This window comes from Marmota monax, unplaced genomic scaffold (assembly GCF_021218885.2).
Source record: "Marmota monax isolate L192 unplaced genomic scaffold, Marmota_monax_Labrador192_F-V1.1 WCK01_AAM20220418_F8-fsc00011, whole genome shotgun sequence".
In the NCBI taxonomy this organism is placed as follows: domain Eukaryota; kingdom Metazoa; phylum Chordata; class Mammalia; order Rodentia; family Sciuridae; genus Marmota; species Marmota monax.
This window is the reverse complement of record NW_026693082.1, coordinates 14,828,389-14,854,886: the sequence shown is the minus strand read 5'-3', so window position 1 is coordinate 14,854,886 and position 26,498 is coordinate 14,828,389. Positions and strand designations below refer to the sequence as shown.

The window sequence follows — 26,498 nt, the reverse complement described above, 5'->3', positions numbered from 1 at the left end:
ATTGATTTTTTTATTTCTTTCTGTAGCTTTTTCTTTCTTTCTTTTTTTCTGTGCTAGCTATCAAATCCAGGGTTTCACCCATTCTAGGAAAGGTAAGTGCTCTACCACTGTGCAAAAGCTCTATCCCAATTTTTCTTATGTGTATTCTAAGGGTAGACAGAGTTATGAATAAGCTAAATAAGCCACAGGGCCAAGGCTTTTCAAAGTTTTGGCTGGGAACTCACTGCATCAGGATCATCTGAAGTGTTTTTTAGATTCTTAGATTCAGATCTATTAAGTAGAATGTCTAAGCTACTCGGTAATGTGTGTTAATACAACCCCCCCCCACACGCCCAACTTTATGTATGCCTAAAGTCAAAGGCCCTCAAAGATTCCAGAATGAACAAGAATGTCAAAGTTAGAGGGTTCTGCATTTGAATCTGCCTATATTAGATGTATGAAATTGGGCGGATTACTTGTTTTCTCCGTATCTATTTCTTCCTTTGTACTCTAGAATCCACTCTAGTATGTACTTTAGTATGCTATGTATGGTTCTAGAAACTAGAATTGTAGCAACATTCTGCTATGGACTCATCAATGGTTTAATGCAATAACAATAAGTCAAAGCCTATGTCTTTATGGAGTACACATTCTGTCAGGGAAATATATACAATAAGCCCTTAAGCACATAAATATGTGAATTACTTTCAGATATTAATAACTACTCTGTACAAGATGACATAAGATGTTGGTGTAGAAGGTATCTATGTTAAGGTATAGTCTGGGATACTTATAACAGAGTGATCTTTTGTAAATGTCTGGAGGTAGTGGAGGACATACACAAGTTGTCATCCTTTCACATCTTTCTCTTGCATTTTTTGATATTTAAATCCATTTCTGAAAAAAATGAAACCTATTTCTCAAGTTCTGAGGCTATATTAAGAATAAAGAGTGTGTGGGGGGGAACAGTATATCAGACAGCATGCCTTATGGTAATTTTTTAAAACCTCTTTGGGGGTTGCAGATGGTTCTGAGAAGAGTAGCAACTTTCCCCTAAGACAATGCAAAGTTCTGGGCCTTCTCTTACTGGAGTCATCAGCAATTTTTTTAAATATAATATTTCCTTAGTTGTCAATGGACAATATTTATTTATATGCGGTGCTGAGAATCGAACCCAGTGCCTCACACATTCTAGGTAAGTGCTCTACCACTGAGCTACAAACCCAATCCCCAATTTTGTTTAACTGATTACTCCCTCCACTCTCGGCTGTCCGGTCCAGGTCCGCCTCACACAGCGCACCCTCGCTGCACTCGAGCTTGACTCCACCTCAGAAGTGTAAATGGCTGGGAGCCTAGTTTGGAGTCTAGTTTGGGAGTCTGCGGGTTCCAGGAGGCCGCGATTGAAAGCGGAACCACAGTGACCCGCCTCTGTTTCCTACCGGAACACGAAGGAAATGGAACGGAAGCTAGTTTAGGGGACGTTTTTGGAAAAAGGACGCGCTACTCTGGCTGCCTTCTTACTTCGTTCCTCGGCCATGTTCCCTATGATGTCGTCGTTTCTACCTGTTCGCCCCTTCACCCGCCTCTCTTGTCCCTCCGGAACCCCGGAAGCGTCGGTGGCTGCAATCGTGCTGCTTGGTGCTCCGCTCCGAACGGTCAGGTACTGCATTTCAGAGCTACTGGCCCCGCACCCCTCCGGTGCATGCATTTGTTGTTCCCGGCTCTCTGGGGTCGAGGTTATAACCCTCAGAGTCTAAAAGCTGTCTAATCGTCCTACAGAGAGGCGAAGTTATTTTGTCCCCCAGCCTTTTTTTTTTTTATGGTCTCATCCCTTCCCCTTCATTTATTTAGTTTATTATTGGAAGTACTTACAGTGTGTCATTACTGGTGTTAAGCCTGGAACAAGACAGTTGGGCCATTCCCGACTGCATAGGTTTACCAAGTAGGTGATTCAAGTATAACGAAGTAACTGCTATAGCAGTTTAGGTGCGCCCAGTGTGCTGTATTCATCCAATAAGTAATTGCTGGGAGAGCAAATAGGGACACCTAAACCTTGGAGGAGAGATTTAGGGTATCCTTTCTGGAAGAGAAGCCAGGTAAAATCTGAAGGAGGACGACTGGTTGATGTGAACCAGAGAAGGTAAAGGAGTTGTGGCATGCTTGTTTTGGTATGCTTGGTTGTGAAAACCTAATTCCACTGCATACGTCCACGCAAAACTGTTTGGGACCAGTTTGGTTTAATGCAGTGATGAAGCAAGTTTCTGGCAGAGGAATGGGAAGGATCAGCTGGATGGAGAAGGAAACCCCAGAGGTAGAATTAATAGGATGTGACATAATGAGATAATGGTAGAGTGGTCAGAGAGCAAAAGGTTTCAGCTGATTGCCTTAGAGGATTAAAGTATCATCAAGTGTTAACAAGAGAATGAGAAAGAGTTGTGAGAAAGAGTTTAAACATGTCAGAGTTTTTAGAACACAAAACTTTTTATGGTAGGAAGCCCATCAATCCAGAGGGTATAAAATAGGAAGTCAGTCTGAGGGAAGAGCTGTTTATTGAAGGAGGTTTTGGGTATGTTGCATTTGAAGTGCTGATGAGATGTTCTCAGTGGAAACAACAGGTGGGAAGTTAGTGTTATGGAATTTACATGATATTCCTTTAATAATTATAGATTATTTTCTTAGATACTCTAGCAGTGTGGAAAGAAAACATTGTAAAAAGATTATATGTGAAATTCATCCTCTTCATTGCCATCTTTCTGTTAAAATACCTTTAATACTAACTTTCTGATAAAAAAAATATTTGCAGTATTTCCTTATTTTGAATTGTCCAATAAATTAGAGTCCTGTGTATTGATTAAGATTAAGATACTGGTTGTGCAGTTTGTTTTTCATGCCAGTTTTCAAGTGCCTGATGTGATAGCCTCTGACATTTTCATAATCACAACAAATAGTTTCAGCATTTTTGAAAATTGCTCCTTATATTAAAGTGTCACTGTCCTAGCACTACTATTTGTTAGCTTTGAGAATTTAATATTATTTAACCGAGAGTCTAATGCAGGGATCAGACTGCATCAGAATCACCTGGGGTCTTAGTTAATATACAAATCCCTGAGCCCATTCCAAACTTACAAACTAAGAATCTTAGGAATCTGGTGGTGGTGGTTGTTTTGTTTTAGTAGCAGGGATTGAACTCAGGGGCACTCGACCACTGAGCCACATGCCCAGCCCTTTTTATTATTTAGAGATAGGGTCTCAATGGGTTGCTTAGTGCCTTGCTGTTGCCGAGGCTGGCTTTGAATTCTCAATTTTTCTGTCTCAGTCTCTGAAGCCACTGGGATTACAGACATGCACCATAGCACCCAGCTAATGAATAATTTTTTATACATTATACCTGCTTACTCAGACTAACATGTTCATTAGTTTTTAAAATTCTTCAATATCAAATACCAAAGAGATATTTGACCTGCCAGAATAAATTTAGACATTTGCGTTATTTAAAAGGAAAATCTTCTGTGTAATCACATGTGTTCTTTTTCATAAGTGTACCTCTTGAACAGAGCAGGACAGCTGTAATCACTGAATATTCTCTTTTCCACTTGTTTTAAAAATACCTTTATTTTGTGTGTGTGTGTGTATTTTTTTTTTTTTAATGTGCTGGAGATTGAACCCAGTGCCTCACGTGTGCTAGGCAGGCACTCTACCACTGAGCCACAACCCCCTTCCTCTTTTCCACATTTGCTTAACTTACTGTTAAATAATATTTGCAGGGGGTCGTGAATTTGTATTGCACACCTGCCCTTGGCCCAATAGATTAAATCAATATAGAACCAATTCATAGCTTTGGTTGTTTGCAGGAGGCTTGAAGCCAATTAAGTAATTGAGCTGTAAAAACTAATTAAGCTATAACCACTTGACTGACTGATTGACTAAGCTCTAACCAATTAAGTTGTTTTATATTCTTCTCTTCAATTTTTCTATAAATGCTCTCTGGTCACCTTCTTGGTGGGAGTTTTCAGGATCTGCTCTGGTGCCAGGAGCTGCCCAATTTGCAGATTGATTTGATCATATTCTACTTTGCTCAGACTCTACTAAATTAATTAATTAATTAATTAATTTTTTTTGTACCAGGGATTGAACCCAATTGAATGTAGATTGAACTCTGATCTACATTTCTAGTCCTTGAAACAGGGCCTTGCTGAGTTGCTGAGACTGGCCTCAAACTTGGTGATCCTCCTTCCTCAGCCTTCTGAGTGGTTGGGATTATAGGCATATGTCACTGTGCCTGTCTTCTACTAAATTGAATTGTCTAAGAAATTTTCCTTTTAACATTACAAGTAGTGATTGATTAAATGGTATGTCTCTCAAGAAAGTTGGTCAAAATAGCACACAGGGACTTTTGTGAGTAACCTTTCTTCATAGAGATTTTGGATTTGAGAATAATAATCATTTATTAACCATGTCAGTGTTTCCCAACTCTTTTTAATATTATGGAACCCACAGAAAATATCTGAGAGCTGGGGTTGTGATTCATTGCTAGTGTGTAAAGCTCTGGGTTTGATCCTTAGCAGCAAATGAATAAAACCCATCCTGGGGTAAATGGAGGGAAAGGAAACAACAGACTTGGGAACACCAACAGTCCTGGTGTCATCCAGCCACCCCAAGAACCAGGTAATCAGTATTACCTCAGCATACCTGTATCCATTTGTGGCCCATCGGTGTAGACTTAGGCTTTAGTAATCTGTCAGCTACATGATCTTGGGTAAATTACTTCTGACTTTGTTTCCTTATCTGCAAGACAGGAACTATGCCTACCATGTTGATGTGGATATAGGAAAATGTTTAAATTATGTTGCATGAGGCTAGGTACATAGTAATTGCTAATACATGGTAAATTGCTACTGTTATAATTGTTAGTAATAATTTAAAAAAAACAAATGGAAAAGGCTTGAATTGAAAATCATTTAAAACGCAGAAGGAATGTTTTGAGTTATTAATTATTTTACATTATATTTTTCACTTTTTCTTTAATATGTCTTTACAGGACAAAAAATAATATTCCAAGATATTTTGGCACTAGCACTGTGACTTATAGCAAGAAAGATGAGCAGTGTATTCCAACTGTTGCAAGTCCTGAGAAGACCTCAGAGAACCAAGGCAGAATAAAGGAGAATACGAAAAAAGGCTTGTTAGACATTATTAAGGGTATGAAAGTTGAATTAAGCACAGTAAATGTACAAACAACAAAGCCACCCAGCAGGAAAACACTCAAAAGTTTGGAGACAATTGGCAGGCTTCGAAGAACTCCAGGAGATGCTCCAAAGAAGGGGTAAATTGAATTGCATTTTGAATGTTTTTTGAAATTAATTTTTGAAATTCCAAAAAGCCTTTTTCTTTTACTAAAAATATTTTTAATTAGAGTACTTGGGAGATGTTGAATTAATAAACATCAGCTTATAAACACAGGAACTCAAATTACTTGAGGAATGCTTTTATTGTTTTATATTTTAAGTAATAAAACGATATTTGTATACAATCCAAAGGAAAAGAGTAGTGGGTCTAATTGAGAATTCCACACATTCTCTTATATAGTCATTAATGTTATTAACTGTCACATGGTTGCTTCTTTAAACTTAATTAACAATATCGTGTACATCTTGTTTTGAAAGTTGTTTTATGTCTGTAGAGGACTTGCTTTTTGAAATGTTTTAGCCAATATCACTCCCCAATACTTCCCCTTTCTCTCTCCTCCCTCTCCTTGGTCCCTTTCCTCTCTTCTGCTGATCTCCCTTCCATTTTCATGAGATTCCCCACCACTACCTTTCTTTTCCTTTTTCCTCCTCTAGCTTCCACATGTGAGAGGAAACACATGACCCCTGGTTATTTCTATTCTCTGAAAATATAATCTGCCATTTCTGGTAACTTGATAACTGTAGAAAGTCAACTATAGTATAGGCAGTTGTTAGGACAAAATTGACCTTGATTGATAGATTGCATCTGACCTCAGAGCAGCAGGTATCTGATAAGGCCACCATCCTTAGGGCTTCCCTGAGAGCTTTTTCTCATCACTGCCTGTCCTTTGCAGCAACCCTGGAAACAGCTTATGGCCTTGTTTTTAAGAGCTGTTGATTGTTGTGGGGCACTAAGCCAGGCAGTTCCCTGGCCTATGTGATGCAGATCTTTCTCTCTCTCTCTCTCTCTCTCTCTCTTTTTTTTTTTTTTTTTTAACTTGTGATCCTCTTGCTTCAGCCAGCTGCACCACCGGGATTTGTAATGCACCACTGTGCCAGCCTGCTGTGGTTCTATCTTTTATCTTCTTTTAATTTCTTTAAAATGTTGATGGAGCTTTATTTTATTCATTTATTTATATGCAGTGCTGAGAATCAAACCCAGTGCCTCATACTTGCTAGTCAGTCCTCTACCATTGAGCCACAACCCCAGCCCTCTCTTTTATCTTCTTAATGGATAGGCCATGAATATCTGTGGGTCTCAATGTTTGGTGACACCTAACTTACATCTGGTGGTTATAGTAATGACCAAAATTTCTAGTTTCTGATTTAACATTCTTACAATCAAGGAACTTCCTGCCCTAATCATCCAGTAAGAAGGCTTCAACTATTATTAATTGATCTCCTGCTTGAAATTTAGATTATTTTCACCAGTATCAAGATGCTGTGGGCTGGGTACAGTGATCCCACCATCTTTGGGAGGCTGAAGCAGTAGGATCACAAGTTTGAGCCCAACCTGGGCAACTTAGGAGACCCTGTCTCAGAATAAAAGATAAAAAAGGGGTCTGGGGCTGTGGCTTAGTGGTAGAGCGCTTGCTTAGCACGTGTGAGGCCCTGGGTTTGATCCTCAGAGCCACATAAAAATAAATTAGTTAATTAAAGGTATTATGTTCAACTACAACTAAAAAATAAATATTTTTTAAAGGGGGCTGGAGATGGAGCTTAGTAGTAAAGTGCCATTGTGTTCAATCTCCAGTACTGCTGAAAAAACAAATACAGCAACATGGGATGAGACTTAAGCTTGTTCATAGATCACAGTTTTGAAAGCACATTTCTTTTTTTTAACTAATTGTTATATTTTGTTTTCCTGTTTTTCTCTTCCTATAAGATCTTCCATATCATAGTAAAATTCTTATAATCTTTATCCTGCAAGCTTTGGGTTTCTTTAATTTGCATATTAAATAGCAGAATATAGAAAGCCACTTAAATATATTAATTTGGATCTCATTCACTGAGGTAATTCTCAGAGAGTTTAAAAAAGTGGTGCATGGCTGTAATCCTAGTGGATCTGGGCTGAGACTGGAGGATCTTGAGTTCAAAGCCAGCTTCCACAACTGTAGGACACTAAGCAACTCGATAGAACCTATCTCTAAATAAAATACAAAATAGGTGTGGCTCAGTGGTTCAGTACCCCTGAGTTCAATTTCCAGTACCCACCCCCCCAAGAAAACAAAAACTGGTAAATAATTTCTTCTTACATATTTTTTCTATTAACTTACTCCAGTTTACTTAGGAGTATACTTGCACATGATAGGCAAGTGCTCTATCACTGAGCTTCCAACTCTAGGCTCAGTAGGGCTCTTTGTTTGTGTATTAGGGATTGAACCCAGGGGCAGTTAACCATATCCCCAGCCCTTTTTTATATTTTATTTTAAGACAGGGTCTTGCTAAATTGCATAAGGCCTCACTGAGTTACTGGGGCTGGCTTAGAACTTGATATCCCTCTGCTTTGGGCTTCTGTGCTGCTGCTATTATAAGACAGTGCCACCACACCCACCCAGCAGTAGGTTTTTTTTTTTTTTTTAATTTATTTATGTTTTACAGTTCTGGGGATTAAATCCTTGATACTATACCACTGAGCTAAACCCCAAACTATTTAAGACAATCTCACTAGGTTGTTGGGATTGACCTCAAATTTGCAGTCCTGCCTCAGTCTCCCTAGTAGCTGAGATTACAAGAGTGCGCCATTGTTCCTGGCCAGATGTTTTAATTTTAAGCTTTTTTCTTATGGAAAACTTAAGACATATGCAAAGGAAACAAAATTGTATAATGAACCTCTATGTACTTGTCATTTACCATTCTTGAATCATCTGTTATCTCCTGCTCAATGATGATGACTTATGGCTTCCCCCCCCCCGCCCCCGCCAGGTAAAATTTATATATGTCGAAGTGTACAGATCTTATCAGCAGGATTTTAACAGATGGGTAAACCCATGTAACCCACATATTTATCAAAATACAGAAAGTTTTTCATTTTTGTTTTCCTAATCAGAAGGCTTTTGTTCTGAGGCAACCGCTGTTCTGTTTATTTTTCAAATCCAATTAGTTTTGCCTGTTGAACTTGATATTTCTTTCCTTTGTTCTCATGTCTCTGAAATTCACTCACATTATTGATGGGAGCCAAGTATTATCACATTGTATGGTTAGCTCACAATTTTTTTATCCATTTTCCTGTTGGTGGACCTTCAGGTTTGGTACAGTTTTGGCCTATTATGAGTAGAGCTTCTATGACAGATTTAGTCACTTTTTAATTTTCTTGCAGCATGTATATATTTGAAATGAAATGACATTTAGTTAAAAATTCCATTAATTTAAAATTTTTGAGGTTTGAGTTAGTATCCTAATTCAGGAAGTATCTGTTAAAATTTTAGTTTTTCAAAGTTTATAGAAAACCACTGTCTAATGTTTAAAAATTCTTAGAAATTGAATTGAGTGGTATTTTTTGAATGACAAGTTTTCCTTCCCAAATCATTTCACTTTTCACAAAATTAGTGGCATAAGTAATTCTTCCTTTTTCATTTTCTTTTTCAGAAATGATTCTCTGAGTCCTGAGTTGGTGGAAGCTGCATCTGCTGTGGCAGATTCTCTGCCTTTTGACAAGCAGACAACCAAGTCAGAACTGCTTAGACAGCTCCGTCAGCATGAGGAAGACTCAAGGGCACAGAAGGATAGAGAAAAGACTAAAATTAGGTTAGTGGATCATTTGTGTCAGTAATGCTTATATCTCTCTCTCTTTTTTTAAATTGATTTTATTTTTTTAAATACACAACATTGAAATGCATTACAATTCTTATTACTCATATATAGCACAGTTTTTCATATCTTTGTATATAAAGTATGTTCACACCAATTCATGTCTTTATACTTTTTTTTGCATTACAATTTTTATTATACATATATACCACAATTTTTCATATCTCTGTATATAAAGTATGTTGACACCCAATTCGTGTCTTCATACATGTACTTTGGATAATGATGTCCATCACATTACACCATCCTTGCTAATCCTCTGCCCTCTCCCTTTCCCTCCCTCCCCTCTTCCCTATCTAGAATTCATCTATTTCTCCCATGTTTTCCCTCCCTAACCCACTATGAGTCAGCCTCCTTATATCAGAGAAAACATTCAGCCTTTTTTTTTGGGGGGGGGGGTGTGGCTAACTAAACCTAGCATTATCTTCTCCAACATCATCCATTTACCTGCAAATGCCATGATTTTATTCTCTTTCATTGCCGAGTAAAATTCCATTGTGTATATATACCACATTTTTTTATCCATTCATCTACTGAAGGACATCTAGGTTGGCTCCACAGTTTACCTATTGTGAATTGTGCTGCTATAAACATTGATGTGGCTGTGTCCCTGTAGTATGCTGTTTTTAAGTCCTTTGGGTATTGTCCAAGGAGAGGGATAGCTGGGTCAAATGGTGGTTCCATTCCCCGTTTTCCAAGGAATCTCCATACTGCTTTCCATATTGGCTGCATCAATTTGCAGTCCCACAAGCAATGTATGAGTGTATCTTTTTCCCCACATCCTCGCCAACACTTATTGTTGTTTGTCTTCATTATAGCTGCCATTCTGACTGGAGTGAGATGAATAGTAATGCTTATATCTCAAAAAATGTGTCTGGGGATGTGGCCTGGTGGTAGAATGCTTGACTGTCATGGATGAATCCATGGGTTCAATCCCTAGCACCCACTGCAAGAGAAAAAGTCAAAATGACTGATGTAATATGCATGTATAAAATATACCTTGTAAATAGAATTTTAGTGATTTTTTTTTAAAAAACTATGTCTTAAGTAAGATTTAGTTTTGTTTTTTAATATTTTCTTTAGTTGTACATGGACACAATGCCTTTTTTAAAATTTTATCATATATGACAGCAGAATGCATTACAAGTCATATTACACATAGTGCACAATTTTTCATATCTTTGGTTGTGTACAAACAATGCCTTTATTTATTTTTTATGTGGTGGTGAGGATCAAACCCAGTGCCTCTACACATGCTAGGCACGAGCACTACCACTTAGCTACAACCCCAATCTGAATAAGATTTAGTTTATAAAAAATAAATTGAGTAGTGAAACTTTCCTTTAAGGAAGTTACACATTTTATGCCCCTGAAAAAGAAATGGTAAATTCAGTAATGTTATTAAAAATAAATAGTAGAATGGCAAAGAAGAATTAAAAAATAAAAATAAAATAGTTTCTCTGAGGCAAAAGATCTCTATAATGAAAACTATAGACCACTAAAAAAAGAAATTGAAGAAGACTTTAGAAGATGGAAAGACATCTCAGGTTCTTGGATAGGCAGAATTAATATTGTCAAAATGGCCATACCAGAAGCACTGTACAGATTCAACACAGTCACTATCAAAATTCCAATGACATTCTTCACAGAACTGGAAAAAGCAATTCTGAAATTCATTTAGAAAAATAAGAACCCAGAATAGCCAAAGAAATCCTTAGTATGAAGAGTGAAGCAGGAGGCATTGCAATATTAGATCTCATATTACAGAGCTATGGTTACAAAAGCAGCATGGTACTGCCACCAAAACAGGCAGGAAGACCAATGGAATAGAATAGAAGACACAGAAACAAAACGTCAAAGGTGCCAAAAATATTTTGGAGAAAAAATAGCTTTTTTAACAAATGGTGCTGGGAAAACTGGAAATCCATTGTAGTAGAATGAAACCCATGTCTCACACCCTATGCAAAAGTCAACTCAAAGTGGATTGAAGACCTAGGAATTAGACCTTGTAGTTCCTAGAAGAAAATGTAGGTCCAACACGCCAGCGTGTCAGCACAGGAATTGACCTCCTTAACAAGACTCCTAAAGTGCAAGAAATAAAATCAAATCCATAAGTGGAATGGTATCAAATTGAAAAACTTCTGCACAGCAAAGGAAATATGAGTGTAAAGAGAGAGCCTACAGAATGGGAGAAGATCTTTGCCACCTGTTTCTCAAGAGCATTAATATATAGAGTACACAAATAACTCAAAAAAATTTTTAATACTTTACAATTTTTAATAATTTTATTTTATTTATGTACCACTGAGCCACAACCCAGTCCCTCAAAAATTTTAATACAAAAACAAAAAACCCAGGAAGTAGGCAAAAATAACTAAACAGACACTTCTCAAAAGAAGAAATACAAATGGTCAACAAATATATGAAAAAAATGTTCATCTCTAGCAATTAGAGAAATTTAAATTAAAACTACATTGAGATTTCATCTCACTCCAGTCAGGGTGGCAATTGTCAAGACTACAAATAATAATAAATGTTGGTAAGGATGAGGGGAAAAGGTACACTCATTTTTGCTGAGACTACAAGTTAGTGCAACCACTATGGAAAGCAGTATAGAGAATCCTTAAAAAACTAAGAATGGATCCACATATGACTCAGCTATCCCACTCTTCAGCATATATCCAAAAGATTTAAAATCAGTATACTACAGTGATGCAGCCACATCAGTAGCAGCACAATTCACAATACCAAAACTATGAAGCCCATCTAGGTGCCCTTCAGTAGATAAATGAATAAAGAAAATGTGGAATGTATACACATTAGAGTATTACTCCAACCACAAAGAAGAATGAAATTATGGCATTTGCTGGTAATTGGAATGAACTGGAGACTATCATGCTAAGTGAAATAAGCCAGTCCTAAAAATCAAAGTTTGATCCAAAATTTGGGGTGGAGGTGGGGGTAAAAAGAAAAAGAAGAAAGGGAAAAAGGAACAGGAAATTTCACACCAAAACAGAGACAAGATCAGTAGAGTAGGGGATTGAGGAGGAAGAAGGAACTGGAAAAGGAAAGAACCATAGAATGATACTGAATTTTTGTATGTGAATGCATGATATGGCATGGTGGTTCCCACCATCAGATGTATCCACAGGCACTAATTTTAAAAAAGTAAATAGATTGAAGAGGGATTGAGAACTAAATTAGAGTGGGTTGTGTTCCATGTTTTTGTGAGTATGTCAGGATATTTCCTGGTATTGTATATAACTAAAAAGAATTTTTAAAAAATAGTTTCAGAAAATGTACTTAGTTAATTTGCTGGTTTTGTACATAATGTGATAATGAACAGACATGTTTCCTTTCGTCTTTCTTTTCTTTCTTTCTTTTTTTTTTTTTTGTTACCAGGGATTCAACTCAGGGGCACACTCGAACACTGAGCCACATCCCCAGCCCTATTTTGTATTTTATTTGGAGACAGAGGCTGACTGAGTTGCTTAGCACCTTGCTTTTGCTGAGGCTATCTATGAACTCTCAGTCCCCCTGCCTCAGCCTCCCAAGCTGCTGGGATTGTAGGCATGCACCACTGCGTGGCAATTTGTTTTAAATGAAGCTTTCACTTCCTTTTTTGTTTTTTGTACTGGTGATTGAACCCAGGGTTGTTTAACCACTGAGCCACATCCCCAGCCCTTTTTGTGTTTTATTTAGAGACAGGATCTCACTGAATTGCTTAGAGCCTTAAAGAACACCTTCAAAAGACAAGTAAGCTGGATGAAAGTGTGCACGTTTGTAATTCCAGCAGCTCGGGAGACTGAGGCAAGGAGGATAGCAAGTTTATAGCCAGTCTCAGTGAGTTGGTGAACGAACCCCTGTCTCAAAATGAAAAGTGCAGTGATAAAGCCCTCCAGAGTTCAATCTCCAATTAAAAAAAAAAAAAGTAGTAAACATAAATTTTAATGGTCTATAGTATGTGAATATTAAAATGTAACTTTTTAAATTTAACATTTTATGCTTCATTAGTGCATGAAAATGAAATAAGAATTTTTCTCCTATTTAAAAAACATTTATTACTGTTGTATAGCTAACTTTAATATGAAGTGTTTTTTTTTTTTATTTCTGTTTCAGTAATATATTATCAGATATGAAAATTGCCAAATCTGCTACGGCTAGACTTAGCACAAGACCAGAGCATCAGATTCAGTTTGATGAAGGATCTGATCATTCTCTCAGCCAGGAGAAGACAGCTGATCTTAAAAAAAGGTATTCAGGCTTTCCAGTCTATTGGATTTTGTTGGTATTTTTTTTTTTTAACATTAACTGTAAATTTACTTTATTCTGTGTTATTGCAATTGCTGATAGTTATTTGAGCATTATGGATACTCTGCCTATATCTTATTACTCTCTGGATGCTATTTCCTAGAGAGGAAAATCTTGTGCATTTAGCAGTTCTACCTTTTTTTGTACTATAAAGCAAAATGGGTCTTGCCTCAGAGCTGCCCATGTTAAATAGGGGTCCCCCGATTTAGAGTAAGTGGAGCTGACTGAATTCTGAACAAATGAATGTTTTACAAGAAGCATTATTTTTCATTCTGAATGTTTATAACACTGGATGTTTATATACCTTTATCACTCTATAGTCCTCTTTCATCATATCTTAGAGAAACAACCCATATTTAAAAAAAAAGAAAGTGATAGATATTTATAGAAACTTGAATTTGCTAATTTATAACTTTTTATGGTGTTGAAATAAGCTGCATAGTTATTTTACAATTGAAAGCTGCTCTATATTTACATAAAGTTTCTGTATTTTCTCTCCTTTAAGCCCAGAAAGCGACATTTGGGGAGAGGGAACCAGATATTTAGCATTATCTGACAAAAACTAACTTGTCTTTGACAGTAAGTGTGAACTGGTTGTGGTGGCACATGCCTATTTACCAACCACTTGGGAGGCAGGACCATCACAAGTTCCAAATAAGCCTGGGAAACTATAGAGACCCTGTCTCCAAAAAAAAAGGGGGAGCAGAATGTTCTCAAATTGGAGTAGTTTCAATGCATTGTATATTCTGAGGGATTTTGTCTGAAATAGAATCTGAGGAACTTATTTGACTTAGCTCCTTCCAGATCCTAAATTACCATGTTGTGGGGCAGGTCACTCAGAAAACATACCAAGTTCCAGTTTTGTCCAAATTGAAGAGTCTTTGTTTAGCCCATCAGCCGGCAGCTGCTCCCCACAAGACCCATAACTGTCTCTGCAAGGAACAGCCCTGAGCCTGAGCATTTTAGGATATTTAAAGGCAAAAACCACATCTGGGTTAACATAGCTGCAAGCAAGCAGGTATAGAAGCTGAATTGGGCAGTTAGTGAGACAGTGCAGTGGGTACATTGGTATTTCCCATGGGACTTCCAGGTTGGTATAGCAACAAGCAAGCAGAAGGGAAGTGGGTCAAAATGACCCTAGTTAAGTACAAGTTAGAGAATGGTTTCTAACATGTAGACAATCAATCACTGACAAGGTATATTGCCCAAGAAAAATGGAAACCCAAGAGAACAATTTTTCATTTTATGAGAATTGCTATTTTGTGTTGCCAAATATGTTATGCTAGGTAACTATTAATGGGTACAGAAGCAGGGCTTTCCCATGGGAGAAGCATTTCTTACATGATATGGAGTCTAAGGGTAAAATGGAGTCTGTTTGGTCATTGACCATATAGCCTGGTCCATAACAACCGATTTGTACTGGAAGACTGAAAAAGGTGGTCAGCATTTAACAGAGGAAGTTCGGTTAAAAGTGACTTTGGATGAATATTTGAATTACTAATTTAAAGTGATTTAATGTCTGTGACATGTTATTGAATACTTGAGGTTTGACTTACTAATTCATTGAATCAGTCTTCTTTCCGTGGTTCTGTGTAACTACTTCTGAATGGTTTATCATAACTTGATTTTTAATAATATTAGCTGCCATTGAAAATTAGAAAACAACAAGGGAGAGGCTTAAGAAAGTAAGGGAGGGGTTTCTCTGCATATAATGACTGCATTAAAAAGCTGACTAAAGCTGGGCATGCCTTAGGAAGCTGCAGCAGGAGGATCAAAAGTTTAAGACCAGGCTCAGCAACTTGGCAAGATCCTAAGTAACTTAGAAAGACCTTGTCTCAAAAGAAAAGATAAAAATCCAGGACTGGGCTGATTCTTTGAGTTATAGACTGAGAGGTATTAGGTACAGTGCATTGGCTTTGGAGTCATACTGGCCTGCTTCAAAATCTTGGCACTGCCACAGACTAATTCCATGACTGGAGCAACTTGTATAACCTTAATTTCCTATAAAATGCTCAAAGTGAAGTAGCTTAAATGACTTTCTTGAGGAGTAGAGGAGAAATTTGAATCAATTGTCAATTACATAGTAGATACTTAGCGAATGTTCATCACCTTCCATGTTAGTAGATTCCTCTTAAATTTCCATACTTTGCCAATGCATTCCATCTTTACCGTGAATTTAATCATCCTTTTTGCTTGTTATACACTTGTGGGAAAGTAGGGTAGGAAAATGAATGCAAAGCACTGAGGATAGTTCTTTCTGGAGCATAAAGGTATTTATTTACAAAATATTTGGAATCATGCTAGAGGAAAACATGTGATTTGAGATCGCTTCTAATTTTAATACACTATTTACACTTTTTCCAGTTAGCTTTGTTTAGTAGAGAAAAATATTTTGATCCAGAGAAGTATTACAAATTGTTTTAAAAACAAATTCTCCAGTTTATAAACTGGTTTTTAATCTGCCAATATATTCATTCAAGTAAATATGTAAATTGATCCATAAAGCAGTTGATTAAAATTGTACCAGAAGTTACCTGTTAACTCTCTGACATTAATTTCAATAGTTAATTAAAAATAGTTATATAAAGAAAGTTAATATTTTAAACATCAGAGTGATTGCTTTATGAAAGAGAATGTTGCCGGATGCAGTAGCAAACGCACGCTTCTAATCTCAGCGGCTCAGGAGGCTGAGGCAGGAGGATTAAAAGTTCAAAGCCAGCCTCAGCAATTTAGTGAGACGCTAAACAAGTCACTGAGACCTTGTTTCTAATAAAATATAAAATAGGGCTGGGGATGTTGCTCAGTGGTCAAATGCCCCTGAGTTCAATCCCTGGTACACCCCCCCACCAAAAAAATAAATAAAAGAGAATGTTTTGATTTAGCTGTGCAATACTTTATAACTACAGTTGTAGTTAAACGTTGCATTGTTTTCTGCTGTTAAAGCAATGTAAACTTTAGAAGCTTATATTTTAGTGTATTTTTGTAGCTTTCCATAATACTAGGTCTTATTACACTTTTATATGGAAGGGATCAAATAAAAATTATGGTGAATTAAACCAGTCTTTTCCATTAGGTGAATTGAAAATTAAACTGTTTTAAATGGTTTGTTGTATTTGTGAAGCAAAAATTCAAATGTCATTATCAGTCCTAACAGCATGGCATTTTAACTATAATGGCTGATGTGGTTCATTGGAATTATTTTTCATTTCTACATAGAATATTTCAAGTAAAAGTTTTCTTCTTATAAACAGTTTTTGTTGACAGTTTATATAGTCATTAAGAAATGTTTTTTTCTGTTTTTACTCTTAGGAAAAATTTATTCAAGGGGAAGAGGCTTAATATTTTTGACATTGAAACATTTTCTGAAAAAGCACCTGAAACAGGTTTGTTAAGAAATAAACAGCAGGGGCTGGGGATGTGGCTCAAGCGGTAGCGCGCTTGCCTGGCATGCGTGTGGCCCAGGTTCGACCCTCAGTACCACATACAAACAAAGACGTTGTGTCCGCTGAAAACTAAAAAATAGATATTAAAAAAATTAAAAAGAAAAAGATAAACAGCAAAAATAAATTAATTAATTAAAAAAGAAATAAACAGCCCTCAAATGGAGAAACATTTTTGTCTTTCAAAGATGTTCTTAGAATTTTGATTACATAATAGTTGGTACTTTAATATTCTCTCCTGTCATTTTTCTGGATCATGCTTTTGAATGTATGCTTATGAATGTAATTGTTGACACTACTAGTTCTGGTCAGATTTCCCCCTTAAAACAGCACATTCTGGGCTGGGGATGTGGCTCAAGCGGTAGCGCGCTCGCCTGGCATGCGCGCGGCCCGGGTTCGATCCTCAGCACCACATACCAACAAAGATGTTGTGTCTGCTGAGTACTAAAAATAAATAAATAAATATTTAAAAAAAAAAACAAAACAGCACATTCTGTGGGGCCATGGGAAGGAAGTTGGTTCTACCAGTTGAACAATCCAGAGATATGGATTGACTACTGGTATCACATAAATCATTAATCAGCACCCACTATTTGCAATGCAACTCTGTGCTCTTACATAAAGAAAAGATGAGTTGCGATTCTTGCTTTTGGGCAACCTACTGTCTAAAAGTGGAGATCACACTTATAGAAGTAACTTTCTGAAATGAGGTAGTGACTGTTCAAGAGATGGAAAGAACATATATTCAAGGAATATATGTAGCAGACTTGTTTTTTTGTTTGTTTTTGTAGTTCTAGATGGGGATTATACCTTTATTTTATTTATTTTTGTATGCAATGCTAAGAATCAAACCCAATGCCTCACACATGCTATGCAAGCGGTCTGCCACCGAGCCCCAGCCCCGTATTTTTTCTTAAAACTTGGTTAGTCTTTGTTCTGTGCTTGCCCTGTTCTTTGAGTAAGATGTCAAAGCCTTCAAATTCTCCATTTTAAATCTAATCAAAAGAAATAATTAACTTTAAATTTGGTTTCTTGATGAAATAAATTTTTAAACACTCAATAAAAGTTGTTTCGTGCTTATGAACATGAATCTTGGAGAAGTAATGTATATGAAGTTAGGTTCTCCTAGGCCAACCTCCAATGTTGTATTTAATCTTACTACCACTTACTAATACAAACATCTGATTTTTCCACTATTCAGTCAACATGATTTTGGGGGCTAGGTCTCACTCATGTTTGTATACCCTGAATCACCTAGCCATGTGGTTTATAGATATTAGGAATTATCTTAAATTGTAAATCCTGCAGGTCATGGTGGCACAAACCTATAATCCAAGCTACTTGGGTGACTGAGCCAGGAGAATCCCAAGTGCAGGGCCAGTCTGAGCAGCTTAGTGACACCTCGTCTCAAAATAAAAACTAAAAAGGGCTAGATTGTAGTTCAGTTGAGTGAACCTGGGCTCAATCCCAGTACCACAAAAAAACAAATCAAAACAAAAAAACACTTTAATCCTTTTTGAATAAAATGAGCCAAAAACTAAATATCCATAGGGGAAGGAAGTTGATGCAGCCAGTGTTCATTCACTTGAACTGAAGATGAAGCAATAGAACAACCCCCTTCTTAAATTGTGAAAACCTGCATTTTGTTGTATATGGTGAAAAGGAAGTGCCAAATATGCAGGCATGGAGAGAGATTCTCCAGTGGCATCTGTTAAGCTTGCCTCAAAGAGGAATTTGTTGTTAGGAGAGCTGCTGTTTCCCACCTAATGAACAGCCACAAGAGAGACAAGTTCTCTACCACTGAGCTACATAACCAGTCATTTTTGTTTTTACTTTTAGTTTTGAGACAGGCTCTCACTAAGTTGCTGTAAGCTGTCCTTGAACTTATGATCCTCCTGCCTCAGCCACCTGAGTCTCTGGGATTATAGGTGTGCATTATCACAGCCAGCGTACTTTAAAAAATTGGGAGTATTATGTATTAATTTACTGTAATGAAGATACTGTTCTACTAAACTATACTTGTATGAGTCTAAAGAATATATTTTGTTCAGTTAACACAAGAATAGCATCAATATAGGAACTTAAATTTAACAGTTGTTCATGGCTCTTTCCTTACCTGCCTAAGTAATACCTACAGTATAGTTAGCATTCAGTAATTATTTATTGACTAACATAATGAGTTCTTCTCTCCCATGATTCCCACAATTTCCATCAAATTCTTAACCACTGCAGCAAAAGGACAGCGAGTCCTACTAGTTATCTCAAAGTAATCTAAATCTTACTGGAAAGAGACTTGGTTTGGGGTAGAATTAGATTCAAATTCATATTCTCCCATACTATCCCCTGAGTCTCATTTACTCACCTATAAAATGAGAGCTGCCGCAGTCTGGCTGGGCACAAAATAACCGAGCCGCCATAAAACCTTGTAGGTTCAAACAGCAACTCTTTATTCCCCAACTCTCACCTGCACTCTCCACACACTTCCCGGGAATACACTCCCTCCACCAGGCTTCATGCGCCAATTCTCACGGAGGCAGCATGATCCGCGCTGTAATCTCGGAGCCATAACCTCAGCCCTCTAGTATAATCTTTATGTGAACATTTGTTACCTTTCTCTCTTAGGTGAATATCTAGGAGTGAAATGGCTATGTTGAATTGTTGAGTATTCTTAACTTTTTAAGAAACAGGCAGTTTTTCCAAAGTGCTTATACCATTTTACTCTTCCACCAGCAGTGAAAGATGACTTAAATTTTAAAAATAAGTAAATGATTGAAGAATATAACATGATAATGGTAATGAATCAACATTGATACCACCTTACTCATAGGATACTAGTATTAAATTAATTTATGTATTTAAAAAACATTAGCTGGGGCTGGGGATGTGGCTCAAGTGGTAGCGCGCTCGCCTGGCATGCATGCGGCCCGGGTTCGATCCTCAGCACCACATACAAACAAAGATGTTGTGTCCTCTGATAACTAAAAAAAAAAATATTAAAAAATTCTCTCTCTCTAAAAAACATTAGCTGGGTGTGGTGGCACATGCCTGTAATCCCAGCAGCCCAGGAGGCTGAGGCAGGAGGATCACAAGTTCAAAGCCCACCTCAGCAATGCCAAGGTACTTATAGCAACTCAGTGAGACCCTGTCTCTAAATAAAATACAAAATAGGACTGGGGATGTGGCTCAGTGGAACTCAGTGGTCAAGTGCCCCTGAGTTCAATCCCTGGTACCACCTCCTCCCCCCCCCAAAAAAAAAATAGCATAGAGTGTTCAGTATCCGTTTGTACTTCTGTCGTTATTATTACATTAACTTCTTTTGTCTTTAATAATGGTAATGCATTAGTGACAAATTTTGTCAGACTGAAAATAGGCTGGACTTTAAAGATCAAAATCATCTATCAGGACCAAGCATGGCAGTATGCACCCATAATCCCAGAAAGTCAGGAGGCTGAGGCAGGTGAATCCCAAATTCAGGGGTCAGCCTGGGCCACTTAGTGACATCCTGTCTTAAAATAAAAAGAGCTGGAGATGTAGCTCAGAAGTAGTATGTCCCTGGGTTTAATCCCTAGAACTGCCTTCCCCCAAAAAAGACATAATATATAAAATATATTAATATTCATGAAAACACCCTTGAACAAAACACAAATTCCTTTTTTCCTTTGAAATAGAGCAGTAATTGTTCAGAATTGTAGTAATATAGAAATTAAAGCTTACCATTATTGTAGTTATAATCTTTATAATTTTTATTGCAGTTTTAGCTCTCCGCTTTTGTTATATACTGTTTAGTTGTGAGTATCAGTGTCTGAAAATATATTATCAAATCAGAATTGATTATAGCATTTTAAAGAAGAAATACATTTATGTTGACTTGTGCTTACTTAAAATATTTTTATGATACAGAGACATCACCTTCTATTTGGGATGTGGAATTTGCTAAGCAACTAGCTGCAGTAAATGAACAGCCCTATCAGAACGGGTTTGAAGAAATGATTCAGTGGACAAAGGAGGGGAAACTCTGGGAATTCCCAGTCGACAATGAAGCAGGTATGTGTTAATTTCAGAAGTTTATAACATTGATATGAGACCATGTTTAGAAAATGTTCATTTTTAGAATTTGGATGTTTATATGAATCTGAAACACTGCAGATGTCTTCATGGTGTCCTAGAAGAAATCTGACAATGTTTTTGAAGAGTGTTCGAATTTTATTAATTCTATGTATTTGATAAGGAAAATAAAAAAGTAAAAGATCTTTTTAAGTTTCTAAAGTTTTCCTATAGAAAGCAGTATTTTATAATGATATAAATCAATTTCTTTTTTCTTTTTTTTTTTTAGAGAGAGAGAATTTTTTGTTTTAATATTTATTTTTAGTTTTCAGCGGACACAACATCTTTGTTTGTATGTGGTGCTGAGGATCGAACCCGGGCCGCATGCATGCCAGGCGAGCGCGCTACCACTTGAGCCGCATCCCCAGTCCCAATTTCTTTTTTTCTTTTTTTTAATATTTTTTAGTTTTTAGGTAGACACAATATCTTATTTTACATTTATATGGTTCTGAGGATCACATAAAATGATATGAATTTCTGTGGCATTAAAGGATTGAGAACTACACTTAATACTTTCTAGTTACTAAGCAGGACATTCTTTGCTGGTTATGAGATTACAGTTCAATTTTGGAAAACATTTCAACTCTTAAAGTTTTATGTTCATGTCTTTTATCCATAAAACCACTGCAAGGTACACTTAAAAGCTGCTCAAAGCAGAAATATTAGGAGGTTTTAGAAATCTTTGCATACTGTAAACGCTTTGAACTGGTAATAGAATATTATTTACTTTCCTGGGTGTTTTCTGAAGATGTTTTATCTTCCTCCTTGCACTATGCTGTTTTTTTTTTTATGGCACTCATGTTGTCATGAGTTAAAACAGTCTCATTGAATTTTCTAGGTGCATTTTCAATTGGAAGGTGTCCATTTATTCTTATGGTAAGATTAGCTAGAAGTTGCAGACACCTAATTCAGGAAATGTAGTCTATATTTTAAGCTTTGAGGTATTATGATATCAGTGTAATATTTTAATCTTTTATATTCTTTCATTTTATATTTTTTCTGATTAATAAGTAGGATGAAAACTTGAGCATTAGAAATTGACTTATATATTGGCTGGGGTTTGTGGCTCAGTGGAAGAGTGCTCGCCTAGCATTCATGAGGCACTGAGTTCGATCCTCAGAACCATATAAATGTAAAATAAGATATTGTGTCTACCTAAAAACGAAAAAAAAAAAGAAATTGACTTAAATCATTATAAAATACTGCTTTCTATAGGAAAACTTTAGAAACTTAAAAGATCCTTCAGCAGACTCTTAAGGAGTATTCACATGGTATATATGCAGTAGTGTAGCATGCTGCATTTTGTCTGTTTTTTTTTTGGTACTGGGGATTTAACCCAGGGGTGCTGTACCACTGAGTTACTTCCCCAGCCCCTCTTATTTTTTTGAGACAGTCTCACTTGAACTTGAGATTCTTGAACTTGAGATCCTCTTGCTAGGATTACAGGCATGTACTGCTGTACCTGGCAACAGTGTTTTTTGTTTTTTAATATTTTTAGTTGTAGATGGACACAGTACCTTTATGTTATTTATGTATTTTTTATGTGGTACTGAAGATCGAACCCAGTGTCTCACACATGCTAGGCAAGTGCTCCCACACTGAGCTACAACCCCAACCCCGAAAACAGTGTATTTCTTAAAGTATTGTGGTTTGTGTATCAGGGTAATACAAACAGACCAAAGACTTTTTATTTGTGCAAACCTGAGTACAAACATGAGCTATCAGTTAATAGCCATTTGCCTTTCAGGAAATTATTTAACTTTCTGGTCCTCAGTTTCCTCATCTGCAAAATTAAGGATACCTCACTGGAAGAGTGTGAGAATTTAATAAGATATTCAGTTGCTCTGCAGTTCCTGACATATGATGTTGTAATAGATAGCATATACTTGGATCATATTTTTATGTACACTGTGCCAATCTCTGTTTTATGGTATATTTAGACCATTTACCTACAACATAATTGTTGGTTTGTTAGGACTTAAGTCTGTCCTATTTTATTATTTGTTTTTGGTTCATTTTCCCTATTTCTCATTCCTATTTATCTTCTTTCTCCCTCCCTCTTTTTCTCTTCCCTGTACCAGAGATTGAACCCAATGGCATGTTACTACTGAGCTACATTTCTATCCCCGTCCCAGCCTTTTTCATAGTGAAATGGGATTTCTAACTTGCCCTAGTTTCTTTGCTTTTTGTGGGCTGCCTGAACTTTTTTTGTGATTTCTTCTTGTTTTATTTACATATTTTAAAATATAGTTTGTATAATTTTCTTAGTGGTTGCTCTTGATATTAAAATATTAATAATAATTGTTTCTGTACTTTGAACATTTGCTGTATTCTAGGCATTGTGTGTGTCTGTTTAATCTTTACCAAAAACCCTAAGAAGGTACTCTTTTAATTGTATTTACCTGAGGAAATTGATGGTCAGAGAAGTTAATTAATTTGCCTAAAGTCACAGTGGTTAAATTGGTGGGTAAACCTTGGTCTGACTCCCAAGTTTATGCATTTAACTATATTTTATGTCTTATTTTCCTAGGTTTTGATGATGATGGTTCAGAATTTCATGAACATATATTTTTGGATAAACACCTGGAGGGTTTTCCAAAACAAGGACCAATTCGCCACTTCATGGAGCTGGTGACTTGTGGCCTTTCCAAAAACCCATATCTGAGTGTTAAACAGAAGGTCGAGCACATAGAATGGTTTAGAAATTATTTTAAAGAAAAAAGGGACATTCTAAAAGAAAATAACATACAGTTTAATTAAGACAGTGGAAATTTTTATTTCAAGCTGTTGGAGATGGATATTATAACTAAATTAAATAATTTTACTAAAAGTTTTCATCTGATTTGACTGGTTTAAAAATAGAATTTTTTTTTGAAATATGACAGTACCTGAAAAATATCCTTGTATGGAAAAAAAATCACTAGCATTCATAGGTTCAAAAGAATATCTGAGAATTAATAATAACTTTAGACAATTTCCCCCAAACATTTTTATTTTTATTCAGTGACTGTACTTTGAAATACAATTCATTTATGAGCCATATATTTGATGACATCAAATTGCTTACATTATATTGTTTTTGTTGGTATGATACAATAACTGAAACAGGCTAACTTTATAAAGAAAAAAAAAAGGTTTGTTTAGCTCATCACTTTAGAAATTGGAAGTTCACACAACATAGTGTGAGCTCTGACAGGGGCCTCATCAGAAAGGGCAGGAGTAAAGATGGGAGGAAGACATGAGATCTTTTTATTTTTTTTTTTAAGAGAGAATTTTTTTTTTTAATATTTATTTTTCAGTTTTCAGCGGACACAACATCTTTATTTTATTTTATGTGGTGCTGAGGATCGAACCCAGCGCCCCGCACATACCAAGCGAGCACGTTACCACTTGAGCCACATCCCCAGCCTCAAGACATGAGATCTTGAAGTAAGAAGTGAGAGAGAATAGTCCCTTCAGAGGGCATGTCCCTAATGACCTACTTACTAGGTCCCACTTTTTTAAAATCAGAGATTTAACCTAGGGGCACTTAAACACAGAGCTACATCCCCAGCCCTTATTTTTATTTTGAGACAGGGTCTTGCTAAGTTACTTATGGCCTTGCTAAATCACTTAGCCTGGCTTTGAACTTGGTATCTTTCTGCCTGAGCTCCCAAGTTGCTGTGATTACAGGTGTGTGCAACTGTGCCCAGCCAGGCCCCACTTCTTAAAGGTCTACTGCTTCTACATTGAGGACCAACTCTCTAATATATGAACCTTTAGAGGACATGCTCAAACATCAAAATCATTGTAGGGCTGTTGTAACATTTGAGATGATTTGTAGACATTCATATGCATAGAATATATATGTATATTTATATATAATATAAGTAATTGCATATATTTTATTTCACACCAAATTACCCTTGCATAAGACTAGGTCAGTATAAACAGATAAACTTCTAGAAAAAAAAGGGCTTATTCTAATCTCTTCTAGTATTTTCATGTTAAACTATGACTATTTTCCATAATGGTGCTCAGCATTGTGATTCTATTTTCATACAACTGAAAGGATTGAAGATTCTTTTAAAAAATAAAAAAAATCACAAAACAAGATTTAGTTTACATTGGTCCCAAGCTAGCAATGTCCAGGACCCTGGTACAAGTCAACAAGAATCATGCAAAATAATTCACGATACTGCAGGCTACAAATTAGAAAACACAAGGAAACAAACACCATGAATGTGCACCAGCAGAAACCATACAACAGAATCATAAGGCCTCTGAATTACAAATTCAGAATGTAAAATATGCGTAAGAAAAAATATTGAGCAAGACACTTTAAAAGTAACCAAGCAGCCAGGCTTGGTAGTGCATGCCTGTAAGCCTAGCAACTCGAGAGGCTGAGGTAGAGGATCACGAGTTCAAAGCCAGCCTCAGCAATGTAGCAAGGCCCTTAGAAACTCTTTGAGACCCTGTTTCAAAAAGGGCTGGGCATTTTTGGTTAAGCACCCTGGATTAATTCCCCTGCTTTAAAAAAAAATTGTTGATAGATTAGTCACTATGAAACTGTTCTAAAGAAATTACCATATGCGGGCTGGGGCTGTATCTCAGTGTTAAAGCACTTGCCTAGCACTACTGAGGCACTGGGTTTGATCTTTAGTAACACGTAAAAATAAAATAAAGGTGTTCTTATGCAACTAAAAATATATTTTTTTAAAAAATTACCCATATGCAGCAGAGAGAAGCAAAATAAAATATGAAAGAATTTAAAAACAAAAATTTACATCAAATTGCCAGGAGGAGAGAAAAGGGAAACTAGCTCAGAGATTGCTAACTTTGGATAATTAGTGAGTTTTATTCTAGTTAGTGAAAGATAGTATTTCCCAAAACAACTACTGCCAACAAAAGTAGAATACATTCTTTTCAAGTATGTGAGAAAAGCTTTAAAATTTTTGTATTTGGGTATTTGTATTTATCATAGTTACTGATATGTTTGGGATATCTTTTAAAAATGAGAGCTAAATGCATTTAACAGACAAAAGCAGTTGGCTACCAACAGATGCTCAATTCCATCCCACAGAATTTATAGATGTTAGAATGCGGGGAGGTAGTTTATATATAACTGGCATATAGGGCATTCTTGAAAAAATAACATCAGTTCTCTTTCCATATACTCTTCCCCAGAACTCCAATGCCTGGATGGACACGCAATGAGTCTCCCCTCACCCGTAACTGCAATATGTATTTGGAAATGGCAGCTTGCTGCTTTTAAAATTTCAATCCTAGTTGCCATTACCTAACATCAGTGAAATGGAATACTTAATTTTTATGACATTTTCCTCATCTTCCAATACCCATAAACAGTCATTTTACCACTTTTTGAAAAATCAACTTTTGCTGGTCGAGGTGGCCCACGCCTGTAATCCCAGCAAGTCTGGAGGCTGAGGCAGGAAGATCGCCATATTCAAAGCCAGCCTTAGCAACTTAGCTAGACCCTGTCTTAAAATAAAGAGCTGGGGATGTTGCTGAGTGGTTAAGCTCCCTGGTACCAAAAATAAATAAATTAAATAAAAATCTGTATACTCTTGCATGAAGGAAAGTGGGACGGACTGGTCAGTCAGAGACATTAAAATAGGATTTCTCACCT

The 26,498-nt window shown here is 36.5% G+C and overlaps 1 protein-coding gene across 2 annotated transcripts; it reads left to right on the top strand.

Annotated features, from left to right (window-relative positions):
* The first annotated feature begins 1,453 nt into the window (after window positions 1–1,453).
* Mrps31 (mitochondrial ribosomal protein S31) lies at window positions 1,454–23,921 on the top strand. 2 transcript variants are annotated; one of them, XM_046454210.2, is made up of 7 exons: window positions 1,455–1,639; window positions 5,018–5,302; window positions 8,793–8,951; window positions 13,134–13,268; window positions 16,635–16,708; window positions 20,666–20,809; window positions 23,400–23,921. In XM_046454210.2, the coding sequence occupies exons 1-7, from the start codon at window positions 1,515–1,517 to the stop codon at window positions 23,627–23,629; spliced, it is 1,152 nt and encodes a 383-aa protein (XP_046310166.1). In that variant the 5' UTR covers window positions 1,455–1,514; the 3' UTR covers window positions 23,630–23,921. The 2 variants fall into 2 exon arrangements, with proteins under 2 accessions (XP_046310167.1, XP_046310166.1); XM_046454211.2 differs by lacking the exon at window positions 5,018–5,302 and having other exon boundaries at window positions 1,454–1,639.
* Window positions 23,922–26,498: the final 2,577 nt, after the last annotated feature.

Excerpts from the sequence above, each read along its gene's own strand:
- Mrps31 (XM_046454210.2), top strand. The coding sequence starts at position 1,515 with ATGTTCCCTATGATGTCGTCGTTTCTACCTGTTCGCCCCTTCACCCGC. Across the intron at positions 1,640-5,017 it reads GCTCCGCTCCGAACGGTCAG|GACAAAAAATAATATTCCAA; the intron begins GTACTGCATTTC and ends ATGTCTTTACAG. Across the intron at positions 13,269-16,634 it reads ACAGCTGATCTTAAAAAAAG|GAAAAATTTATTCAAGGGGA; the intron begins GTATTCAGGCTT and ends TTTTACTCTTAG.